Raw genomic sequence first — 13,333 nt, 5'->3', positions numbered from 1 at the left:
AATCTGAATATTTTACTTTATGATTATAAATATATGAATATGCAATTAGCTTGTTTTGCTCTATGTTTCAAAGTTTACTTTGCTAAGGGTAAATGTCTTGGGGAACTAAGCAGAGAATTTTTCTTAATTAAACTGGACTCACCTGTAGAGACTGAAGGAATGGTACCCAGACTTCACAGGGCAGTTCACTTTCAGGCACTGAAAGCAGCAATTCAAAACAACTCCTACAATACAAATAACTATGTAAATACATAAGGAGGTTACAGCAAAAATCTAGTACAGCATGAAAGCAATATGCAAGACTTTTATACTTGCTCAAACTATTTTAAATACTTATCCTCTTTAAATTTTTTTTTGAAATTGTTCTTGCTTTTCAAGTATTAAAAACAGAAAAGAAAAAATATAATGTTTTATGTTTACATTTATTAATATTTTAATAAACTTTAGAAATATATGAACCTTCCAAAAAAGTCAGCTTGGTATGGGAAAGTTACTTATACCAAGAGACCAAAAAAACTAGGATCTGGGGATACTGTGAATTTAGCTGACATAGTGATAAAGAGAAGTTGCCTGTCACGCACATCAGTTCCCTATCACTTGCAAAGGAAGCCGAATGATCAGCAAAGTGATTTCTTCACTTCTAAAAAGGAAGCAAAATAGTTTCTTCTCTCTACCCTAACCACTCCCCAGGCACAGAGAAGAAGGAAGAGGAAGAGATTTTTTTAAAGATTCAGAAAAACATCAAAAAAGAACAACTCAAAATATCAATCCAGCATAGTCTCCTAAACCTTACAGCATGATCACTCTGCCTGGTATCAAGTGTTAGGAAGTGGGACCTGGTAGGGAGAACAATGGGATTAAAAGCAGAATGCTAATCTTCCACAAAAGTATGATGTCCAAGATTACTCTGTAGTGAACAGAATAGAAACAGGTAGGGCTAGTACAGAAGTAACAGACTACCCTTCCTAGCACATATTGCGGTCAACAATGCAGGGTCTAAATGAGGCAGCACCGGCCTACACCTCAACAGCTGATAATGACACAAGTATGTTAATGGTATAATTCTGTCTGTTATTGGGCAACCTAATATTAAAACAGCTAAATATCTATGAACTTTACTGATATTTTGTGCTGGTAAAATTATTTTTGGTTCAAATGATGTAACTGAGATTTCACATTATCTTCTTCTCCAAAGTATATGGTGTTTCTTAAAGACACCAGTTTCCAGATCCTCAATCTATGATAATTAATTCTATGATAATTGCCAACTTGATTAGACTGAGATTCCTAGAAAATGAGCAGAGCACACCTGTAAGTGTATTTGGGAGAGTATTTCCACAAATGATTAGCTAAGGAGAGGCTTCCATTAGGTGAGCAGTGCTAGTACTGTCTGCAGACTGAGGTTCAGGTGGCTTAAAGGAGGACAGTGGAGTCAGCCCAGCCTGTGGGCATTCTCTGCTTCTTGCTTCAGGGTGAGACAGCTTTACTTGACCACGCCTCCTTCTCATGATGGACAAAAACCTCCAAAACTGAGCCAAAACAATCCTTTTCAAGTTGGTTTTCTCTGGCATTTGGTCATGGTCACAGAACACTGTTTAACACATGATCTCTAACTAAGAGAAAAAGAAGGGAAATGAAATCGGACTGTGGTACAAGCCTGAGTAAGAAAAGAGACCCTATAGATTTTATTTAGCTGGAGCTTCACTTAGACTTTATCTCCTGAGAATTTAGGGGTGAAAGCTCAGGGCAAAGGGAACTGGTGCTTTTCATAATAAATAGTGTCGTTGTAAAGAGAAGTCAGGCAAACAGCACAACCAACAATACTCAATTCTTAAGTAATTTAAATGCTTAAACTTACAGGACTAATCTGCCCAGCACTAAGAGGACATCTTCACATTCAGTAGTTAAAAATGGACGTGCACTGGCAAAGCTTTGGATAGCAAGGCGGTATACCTCCAGAAGATACGCAATGTGTTCTGACGCATTCTTGTTGCTTGCATATTGCAGTAAGGTCTAAAAAAAAAATCATTTTACAAATAAAAATTAAACAAATTGGTTTTCTGTTCTCAAAAGTACTTTCCTAGCACACACTTACACACTGTCTTTTTAGGCCCTGGTTTGTTTAGAGGATTTTATATTCACCAAATAATGAATCATCCCTCTGGAGTTAGCAGAATACAGAACGGTTCTCCTGACAGGACAAAATCTGAAGAGCCATAATATGCCTGAGCTGGGTATCCCCATTCATGTAGAATTACAAGTAGCAAGTTTGGTTAATTCAACATTAAATTGAAGAGGGAAAAGGAGAGGAGGGTTGTTACATGCACACACCCTATTCCCAGTAACAGAGTTTCTCCTCCCCCTTTGTAGATATTTATTATTCAAATATACGTCCAAATATATCCACAATGGAGAGACATGTGGCAAACTGCCCTGAGCTGAACTTTTAGAGGGAATTTCCTATTTACCATCTTATGCCTAGGCATAAATATACTATATATTTTATATATATATAATTATAATTTAATTATATATATATATAATTAAAATCAGAGACATCAGCAGAAGGGATAACTCAAAGTCTGTCAACCAAAATAGAGAAGAGCCCAAATTATGACCCGTAACAATCGGTCCGGCCTTCCCCTTGCACCTTATAAGCAAAGCCCCAGGAAATAACCTGGGGCACTAGAGCATCTCTAATTCCTATGACCCACTGTCACTCTTGACAGCCAAATCCTGAGCTATACTAGCTCGCTTTTGAACAAAGTATTCTTGCTTACTCTTGTAGTCTACATGAGCCTTTACTTTTATTCCTTGAAAAAACAGGGCACCAAGAACCTTGTGTGAAGCTCAGTGGTGGTGAATGCCTTTAATTCCAGCATTCAGGGAAGCACAGGCAGGGGTATCTTTGTGAGCTGGAGGTCAGCTGGGTCTACAAAGCGAGTTCCAGAACAGGCAGAGCTGTTACACTGAGAAACCCTGTCTCAAAAAAAACCCAAACCAAATAAACCTGGTATGACTTTATGTGTTGTGCCCCACACTGGCAGGACTATCATTTTGCCTCTAGAAAACACATTCTAACTGGTCTGTAGAGTTCCTAATAAAATTAGGCTTCTAGTTAGGGCTGCTCCTAACAGTACGGAAAGCAGCATGATGATGAGTGAATTCTACGTGACCTTCAAGTTTTTACAGAATAATTTCTGTAAAGATTTCTAACTTACTGTCTTGGAATTTTCTGTCTAAAGAACTACAAATAGGGCTAGTAAGATGGCTAACTTATTGACACTGGCTACCAACCTGATGACCTGAGTTCAACCCCTGGGCCCTATATGGTGAAAGGAGTAAACCAGCTCCTGCAAGATGCCCTGTCTCCACATAAGTGACAGGCACATATATACGCACCCCCCAAACACACACACACACACACACACACACACACACTATACGGCAACAGGAACTTTCTACACTTACGTGTTCATATTAATATCTCTTTCTGAGCTGAGTGGTGGCGCATGCCACGCCTTTAATCCCAGCACTCAGGAGGCAGAGACAGGCAGTTCTCTGTGAGTTCGAGGCCAGTCTGGTCTACATAATTGAGTTTAAGGACAGAAACCCTGCCTTGAAAACCAAAAGTATCCCTTTCTGAGCTGGGTGGGCTGCACACCTGTAATGCCAGGGCTGCGATGCCAAGTGTTTTGGCCTGAGGGTCAGGAGTTAAAGATAATCTTTGACTTCACAGTCTAAGTGAGGGTGGCCTAGGTTACATGACAGCCTACATCAAAACAACAAGAATAACAAAAGATCTTTACCATAAATTCTGATTGAAAAATCAAAACAAAGAAAGCCTCTAATGATATGAATGATAAACCACCATACTGCATATGGTAAAATGCTCTCAACGCACTGAATGTACTTGAATACCTACTAAGCTACAACTAAATGGCCTCTGTATTTTCAGAAAATAAAGTATCATTTAATCAAATCACCCACCCTCCCAACAAAGACAGGGTTTCAAGTAGCCCCATCTGACCTCATCCGTGTGGAGTGCTGGGATTACAGGTGTGTCCACCACGCTCAATTGCTGCTGTGTTGAGATCAAGCAAATCAGACAGGCACTCCACCTACTAAGCTACAGCACAGTCCAGGTCATGCCCTTTCAAGTATCAGAGATTTGGGATTTGATTTCATTGTGTTTCTTTTTTTCCTTTTCTTTTCTTTCTTTTTTTAAAGATTTTGTTTTACTTTGACACAAGGTTTCAATACATAGCTTTGGTTGGCCTCAAATTCGCAGAGATCCACCTGTCTCTGACTGTGAAGGCGTGTGCCATTATGCTTGGTATCTATTTTATTCTTAAACACATGCACTTGGACACACATGAGTGCTGGTGGCTGAGAAGGCTACCTCTAGACCTGGATCCCTTGTGAGTCAACCAATGTGGATGCTGCAAACCAACTCCTCTATAATACTATATGCTTTTTAGTGCTAAGCCCTCTCCGTAGCCTCTTGATTTCTATTTTTTATATTTCTAAATCCTTACCTCCCTCATCTTACTTCAAATTAAATAATGGTCTCTTCTTAAAATACCCACTAGAATCATGCTGAGGATTTCAAGAGCCCCTAAAACAATATTCACCTTTTTTTGCTATTTATTTATTTGGTGCTACTAGAGACTGAACCAAAGGCCTTGTACTTGGTAAGTAAATTATCTACCACTCAACTATACTCCCAAAGTTTTATTGTTTTTAATACAAGATTAAGATGAATGAATTATATTTGTCCAAATAACAAAAATAACTCATATAAACAAAATCCCATCAGAAGCATTTAAGAAAAGTTTTCTTGCTGGTGATGATGGCTCAGACTTTTAGTCCCAGCACTCGGGAGAGGCAGGTGGATCTGAGGTCAAGGCCAACTTGGTCTATAAAGTGAGTTCCAGGACAGTTAGGACTACGTAGAGAATTCCTGTCTCGAAAAAACCAAAAACAAAATAATTAAAGTTTTCTTGTTTTTTTCTGAACAAAGCTGAAATGGGGTAAATCACGATAAATACGACCCTTTCAAGTACAGTGGCATTCTACAGAGGTCAAATTAATGAAATTTCCCTGTCTTTTTAGTAAACTCATTCAGTTCACAAATAAAACCAGATATGCATGTTTGAAAAAGTACCATACCTAACTATTTAGGCACAGTGTTTAACTATTTAAATACTCTTTTTTGGTTTTTTTTTTTTTTTTTCCCCGAGACAGAGTTTCTCTGTGAAAGTCTTGGAACTTATTCTGTAGACAAGGCTGGCCTCGAACTAACAGAGACTCGCCTGCCTCTGCCTCCCAAATTGTGGGATTAATGGCGTGTGCCACCACCGCCCAGCTGTATTTAAATACTCTTAAAGGGTGCTCTTACTGAAGTTCCAAGCAGACTATCATGAGAACACTTCCTCAAGCCCTTGCTATATATTTCAAATCCCTTTTAAAAATTTTCATCTGGATGGCCTATTCAAGTCTCAAACACCATCATGTACAAAACCAAACATCTTCCACAGAAAATACACCTGTTTTCATTTCCTCTGCCTCTTTTCACGAGCCAAAACTAAAAACAATGTTGGAACCATCATTACAAAGTTTGTTGATTTTTAGCTCAAAAAATAACTCAGCCCACCCACCACGTCAGTAGCTAGTGACTTATTCCAAGTTCACGACAGTTTCATCAGAATTGCTCCAACAGCTCCCTTCTACAGATCTGAATGCTCCAGTTCTTGGGGTGTGGTATAAATGCAAGATATCTGTACATTAAAGACTGAATGCATAGGATGAAAAGACCACAAAGAGCTGGATTAAAAACTGCTAACACAGCTAGATTGCAATGATTACAGGATTGTGGGCTAGTTCTGTCATCTTTGTATTTTATTCTATGAAACTATCAGGAGAGAGTAATTTCAGGGTGGTCACATTTTATGCAAAGTATACATTTCAATTTTAGTATTAATTTTTCCACAGAAAAATCACAGTTCTATTCACTGGGCTTGTAGTATGGAACTGGCACTTTCCTAAGGGCTTTCACCCTATTACAGTCAGGAATCACATAGCAATGCTTTAGTCAACAAGGGACTGTATTCATGATGATGGGCTCTTAAGATTATAAGAGAAATAACAAGATGTCCAGCTTTGGATCATACTATTCGTAGTGTTGGTGAATAGAGAACAAATTAAAAATGGGTGATATTGAATCTACAGAGATCGCTCAGTCACATTAAGTGTTCATTAAGAATACACAGTGTGCTGGGCAGTGGTGGCACCCACCTTTAATCCCAGCACTTGGGAGGCAGAGACGGGATCTCTGTGAGTTCAAGGCCAGCCTGGTCTACAGAGTTAGTTCCAGCTGTTACACAGAGAACCCCTGTCTCAAAAACCAAGGGGCTGGGGAGTACATAGTGTTCTTGTTCTGAGACAGTGTCTCTCTGTTATGTAGCTCTGACTGTCATTGAACTCGCTATGTAGACCAGGCTGGCCTCAAACTCAAAGAGTTCTACCTGCCTCTGCCTCCTGAGTGCTGGAATTAAGTGTTACCACATCAGGCTGGACATGCTGTTCTTGTTGAGGACTCAAATTAAACTCCCAGCAGACACACACACCATCCCTGCTGGGTAGCTCACAACTGCCTTTAAAACCCTAGCACCCTCCCTCCTACAGCCTCCACATGCACTGGCACTCATACCCACACACCCATACATAGACTGACAAATTCACATAATGAAAAATAATCAAATGGGTCATGTTAAGAAAAGCAAAAAGACTTACATGCAGACCAACACCCATAAACATAAAGTACAAATTTGAAAGCAAGAAAAGAAAGAATTTTGTTCAGAAGTATGCCAATGCCACACAGTGGGAAAAGGAGACAAGCCAAAGAGTGAACCAAATCTCTACGGTCTGCCTGGGGAGAAGACAGGTTAGGCCACCGGATTCTCTTACATAGATGGAAACAAGATTATAGCATCATCAGGGTAGAGAATACAGATTATCTGGAGAATCCCAGAATACAGAAGCTCAGAACAAAAATGATCTGTGCTGGGATTAAGAAGGAAGGAAAAGGCATATCCTTAACATCTTACCCTTTAAAAAGTCATGTGGTGGTGGTACAGGGCTCTAATCTCAGCACTTGGGAGGCAGAGACAGGTGGGTCTCTGATCAAGGCCCGTGTGTGTGCTGTGTGTGTGTGGAGGGGGGGGGAAGGTGTACGGCTGAACCAAGCATTTCAAGCATGCTAGACTCTGGCTAGCAGCAGCCTGCTTACATACAATGAGGAAGTGGCTAATTAAAACCCTAACTCTTGCACCTTGTGCTGCTACTTTTTTTTTTTTTTTTAAAGTATTGATAGGGTCCCTAGTCAGCCTCAAACTTCCCATTTAGGCAAGGATGACTTTGAATTTCTGATTCACTTGCTTCAACCTTCTAAATGCTAGGATTATGGGATTATAGACCTGTTTTATGTGCTATTGGGTGGGAGCCAAATTCTAAATCTACCTGGGCAGACCTTTAATCACAGCATTTAGAAGGCAGAGGCGGCAGGCCTCTGAATCCAAGGCCAGCCTGGTCTACAGAGTGAGTTCTAGGACAGTCACAGCTACACAGAGTAATCTTTTCTAGAAACAAACAAAACAAAATAAATTCTAAATTCGAGTGATGTAACTATACTGTAAAGGGTAAACTTTTAGGGGTGTCAGCAATTGAGCCTCATCCCTGAAGCAGAGGACAAAGTTTTAAAGAGAAAGGTAAGGGGATTTGAGGGCTTCAGAGATGGTCAGGAATGAGACTTAACATCAATTAGCCATGAGGACTACACAGGACTACACGAACCTGAATGGGAAGAGAAGAGTGGGCTGGGCCAGCTCAGGAAGTTAACTAAAGTCCAGTCCACTCCAGAGTCTTCTATCTGTGCTGCTGCTGTGACCCACGGCATACGCCGCACACTAGGTTACAGCTGCTGGGAGTTCAGGAATCTGGCTCACTTGTTATCCGTCCATCTACACTTCTTCATCCACTCCCTGACAACGTCTCACCGCGTTCAATCCACCATCCCCTTCTCCCCAGATTATGTTAGAAAGTGATCCTGCCATGGGTCAAAAATATGCTTTCTAGCTTCATCTCATTTTTAGTTTTAACAGGCCTCTTGCTTTTGCCGTAACCATAGTATATCTTTAAATACACACGTTTTCCCATAATGCATAAAAACACAACCCAGAAACAGATCACTGTTAACAGGCAACTTTAGGAGTTTCCTTGTGTATAAAGTGAAACATTTTATGCTGATGCCATGTCTCTACATTTATTATAGGGCTTCCTTTGACTTTATTTTTATTTTTGCTGAGTGACCACCACTCAGTTTGGCAGGCTGGGCGAGCTCTCTTCCACTGAGTTCTATCTCTAGCCACACTGTAGATTTTCACTGTGCTTTCAATGTTGCACAACAACCTTGTACAGAAGCCAATTCCATTATGGACATTATAATTTCTAACTTTTGTTTTGACTCTTCTCCCCCCCCCCCCCACAGGGTTCTCTGTGTAACAGCCCTAACTGTCCTGGAACTCACAGAGATCCTCCTGGCTCTGCCTCTCAAATGCTAATGCTGGGATTAAAGGCATGCACCAAGATCACCCAGCTTTGTTTTGACTTTTTCAGGCAGGAACTCAATATGTAACCAAGGCTGGCCTTGAACTCACAATCCTCCTGCTTCGGTCTAAATGCTGGAATTACAGGTGTCTACTACCACATCCTGCTCTGGTCTCTTAACTCTGCAATATTGACTATAACATTAAGATAAGTTCCCGTATGTCTAAGGTTTTACTTCATGACTATCTTATTGTCTTAACTTGATCTTTGACAATTTAATAAATTATATATAAGGTACTCTACCTACACCCTTATCTCCCACCACCTCTGTCATGACCTCTTTTCCCACATCCATACCTTTTTGTTTTGCTTAGTGACCACAGAGTTAAAACTACCCACTGGAACTTGGTGGCCTCATGACTATTCTCTTAGAATGGACTATAAATAGAATTTCTAGTCCCATAACTTCTGTTAATTTCAATTATAATCCTAATATCAGTAAAAGAAAGTGGCACACTAAAGAGCTATCACATAAAATTGTATATTTTAAATACAAATTTTAAAGTGTGATCTGTTGGGTTTTTTTTTTTTTTGACACAGTGCAGTCACACCTGCGTCAAAGATTCTACAAGGCCTTGGGTTATTTTTAGTCCCCTTTAAAGCTATTCATTGACCACCACAATGTCTGTCTGACCTAAACTAGTGTGACTAGAAGCATGAATCCATATTCCCAGACCATTGCCACTTATATCCTAACTCTTTTGAGTTAAGAGGTTTGTTTGTTTTTTGTTTTTTTTTTTTTGCATAGACAGCTTAATGCTTAAGCTTTAATTTTAATTAAATTTTAATTAAGCTTTAAGCTTAATTGCATAAGATCAGCTTAATGGAGAAATACAGTATCTTACTTACTTGGTTTACAATTCTTTTTATTGTATTTTTGTTCTTTATTTTTTTTGAGGCAGGGTATAGTGTAGCCTGTGCTGGTCTTGAATTCCTGATCCTACAACTCTGCCTCTGAAGTGATGAGATTACAGGCTGTGCCACTGTGCCCATCTAACAACCTTCTCACCACCACATTGCTGAAATTTTTTATAATATAATTTAAAATTTTGAATTGAGTTACAGAAACCAATGGAATCCAACATATAGTCTAGAAATAAATCTTAAGTACATGGTGAAATAATTTTCAAAATCTGCAACAAGACCATTCAATATGAAAGACAAGCTTTTCATTAACTAGTCCTAGGAAACAAGACACCCACATGCAAAAGGATGAGACTGGATGCAGCTGAGTTAGTTCAGAGACCACCAGTTGTTGATAAATAGGAGTTGGAGTTCAAGCCCTAGGATGCACATGTAGGAAAGAACTGACTTAATCCCACAGCATCCGAGGCACTCACACACCTACAGAAACACACATTCACGGACAAATTTTAAAAACTGGGAGAAAAATTAAAGCCAGGCTTGATGGCACACACCTTTAATCCCAGCACTTAGGAGGCAGAGGCAGTTGGTTGGATCTCTGTGATTCAGGCCAGCCTGGTTTACATTGTGAATTCTAGGATAGGTTAGGCCTATGGAGAGACACTGTCTCAAAAATGAAGGCAAGCCGGGTGGTGGTGGTGCACCCCTTTAATCCCAGCATTTGGGAGGCAGAGGCAGGCAGATCTCTGTGAGTTTGAGGCCAGCCTGGTCTACAAGAGCTACTTCCAGGACAAGCTTCAAAGCTACAGAGAAACCCTATCTCGAAAAACCAAAAAAAAAAAAAAAAAAAAAAAAAAAAAGGCAAAAAGGTACAAATCAGTCAAATTCACAGAAAGGGGAAAGGAGAGCCGGGCGGTGGTGGCGCACGCCTTTAATCCCAGCACTCGGGAGGCAGAGGCAGGCGGATCTCTGTGAGTTGGAGACCAGCCTGGTCTACAAGAGCTAGTTCCAGGACAGGCTCCAAAGCCACAGAGAAACCCTGTCTCGAAAAACCAAAAAAAAAAAAAAAAAAAAAAAAAGGGAAAGGAGAGAATAGGGATTTAAATTATTAATGAACAGTTTCATTTGGGGAAGATGAAAAAGTTCTGTTGTACAACACCATAAATGAATATACCAATGTAATTAACTGGACACAGGTGTGACAATACATACAAAAGAACACACAGAGGAAGTTAAAACAAAAAAAAAGTTTGAACTCAAGAATCTGAGGCCAGAAATACACACAGCAAACCCCACTTCATGTTAAGTATTTTATGCCATATATACTCTACTTCAATTAATCTAAAAGGAGTTAACTGGGGCTGGAAAAGGCTAAATGGCTAAAGAGCATTTGCTTCCATTACTGGAAGCTGGGCCTGATTTCCATCACTCACAACCATCTACTCCAGTTCCAGGGGATCAACAACCTCCAAAAGGTACCAGGAATGCACACGGTGCACATACACACAGGCAAACCTTCATACACATAAAATAAAAGCATCTTTTAAAAAATTTAAATATGGGGTTGGAGAGATGGCTCAGTGGCTAAGAACACACACTGCTCTTGTGGAAGACCCATGATCAGTTCTAAGCACCTACATGGTGCTTAGAATACAAACACTGTCCTGTTCTACTTTAGTGAGCACAATTACTGAGATAACCTACAGTATTTGTTCATTGCTGCAATGAGTTTTCTTTTCTTTTTAGAGTGAGTTTCATGTACCCCACACTGGCCTTGATCTCTCCTCTCCCTCCCTCTCTCTGCTTTTTTTCAAGACAGGGTTTCTCTGTGTAACAGCTCTAGCTGTCCTGGAACTTATTCTGTAGATCAGGCTGGCCTCAAACACTCAAGAGACCCACCTGTCTCTGCCTTCCAAGTGCTGGGATTAAAGGCGTGCACCACCACTGCCCGGCTAACAATGATCTTAAATGTATGCTCTTCCAAGAGCTGGGATTACAGATTTATGCCACCCAGCCTGGTTAATGGATTCTGGGACTAGAACCCAAGGTTTCCTGCATGTTTAGCAAATACCAATGAGTTACAACCCAAGCCCCAAGATTGGATATTTTTAATTTTGTGATTTGCCATATATGATAAAAGCATCACCATCCTAAATGTGTAAGAGGGAATGACATGGCTTTTGGCTGTTTGAAAGCTGATCTATGCCTCATCTTAAATATACAGTCATCTCTCCAGTCCAAGCCCCATTGGTTTTTTGTTTGTTGTTTTGCTTTTTTGAGACAGGGTTTCCTCTGTGTATCTCTGGTTGTCCAGGAACTCACTCTGTAGACCAGGCTGGCCTCGAACTCACATATCCACCTGCCTCTGCCTCCCTGAGTGCTAGGATTAAAGACATGCACCACCACCACCACCACCCAGCAAGCCCCATTGTTTTTAAGACAGCCACTCTAGGATTCTTTTGCTTTGTCTGGCAGTGCTGAAGATTGAACCCTGGGCCTCATTCATGTTGACAGGTGTTCTATTAAGCAATTAAAAGTTGGGGTGACATAAGTAGCATGACAACTATCTGCACAAACCTACGGCTACAGCTCTACAGCAGCGAATGTATTCACATCTTCTGCACAGTCACTAACACTCATCCACACAACTTGGAATATTGAAAAGATAAGAACTCCAAACTCGGCATAGTGGTGAACGTCTTTAATTCCAGCTCTCACGAGGCAGATGCAGGCATATCTCTGTGAGTTTGAGATCAGCCCGGTCTACACAGAGAAACCCAGTCTCGAAAAACCAAATCAAATCAAACAAAACCTCCATATTCCCCATACTCTTCAATCCTTGGCAAGTACCACCTCTCCTGTTTCTACATGCAATATCACTTTCATAATACACTGTTTGAAAAGAGCAAAATAAGTGTGCTGTTGGCAGCAAAGCAAAGAATGACACAGAATCGAATCCAGAAATGCAGCCCTACACGTCTGACTACTGACTCTCACGAGGCACAAAACCAGTTCAAAAGAGAAAGGATGTTTCAACAAATAGTGTTTAATTAGAAATTCAAATTTTTATGAAAGCAATGTTTACCTATGCCTTACACTAAATAAAAAAAATTAATTCAAATGGACCATATTTTAAAACCTAAAACTATAAAATCTCTAGAGGGGAATCACAGAAGGTTTCTTAATCAGACACACTTTTCTTAAGTCTCAATAGGATGACAAAGAACCAACCTTTTAAAATGCCAAAGTCGGGGCTGGAGAGATGGAGAAGAGCACTGGCTGCTCTTCCAGAGGATCCAGGTTTAAGTCCCAGCACCCACATGGCAGCTCACACCTGTCTGTAACTCCAGTTCCAGAGCTTCTGATACCCTCAGATATATACATGTAGGAAAATGCTAATGATCATAAAATAAAAATTAAAAAAACTGACTCAAAAACAAAAATGAATAAATAGAATGCTAATAATAAACATAATGTATTTAAAAAAAAAAAGCCAAAGTCCTGGACAGACACTGGACCAGATACAGACTGTAAAAGTAAGCACAAGAAAAAAATACTAAACATAACTCATAAGGGAAATACAAATTGGAGCTTCATCAAGCTCCCACGAATTTAGAGTAGTGACAGTTTAGAAAGTAGAGATGCCAGTGTCTATCAGGAAGGAAAAGACAGACTTCATACTTTGTTGATAGGAGTGTAAAATGATACAACCTGCCAAGGAATCCAGCTATTACACCTAAGAAAAAAGGATAAAAGCATTTTGTCTACACCAAAAACAAAGAAAGCTCCTAACAGCCCAATT

General features: G+C 40.0%; 1 protein-coding gene across 1 annotated transcript in view; it reads right to left on the bottom strand.

Moving 5' to 3' along the window:
• Rlf (RLF zinc finger) overlaps positions 1-13,333 on the bottom strand; it is a 66,320-nt gene that overhangs the window by 37,176 nt on the left and 15,811 nt on the right. Inside the window, exons 2-3 of the mRNA XM_038335208.1 lie at positions 1,859-2,013; positions 143-224 (exon numbers count right to left, since the gene is read on the bottom strand). Coding sequence (XP_038191136.1) covers positions 143-224; positions 1,859-2,013 — 237 coding nt within the window. The remainder of the gene's footprint in view (positions 1-142; positions 225-1,858; positions 2,014-13,333) is intronic.

Source organism: Arvicola amphibius, chromosome 6, assembly GCF_903992535.2.
Source record: "Arvicola amphibius chromosome 6, mArvAmp1.2, whole genome shotgun sequence".
Taxonomy (NCBI): domain Eukaryota; kingdom Metazoa; phylum Chordata; class Mammalia; order Rodentia; family Cricetidae; genus Arvicola; species Arvicola amphibius.
Note: the sequence above shows the minus strand (reverse complement) of the source record. Positions and strands in the feature narration are given on the sequence as shown.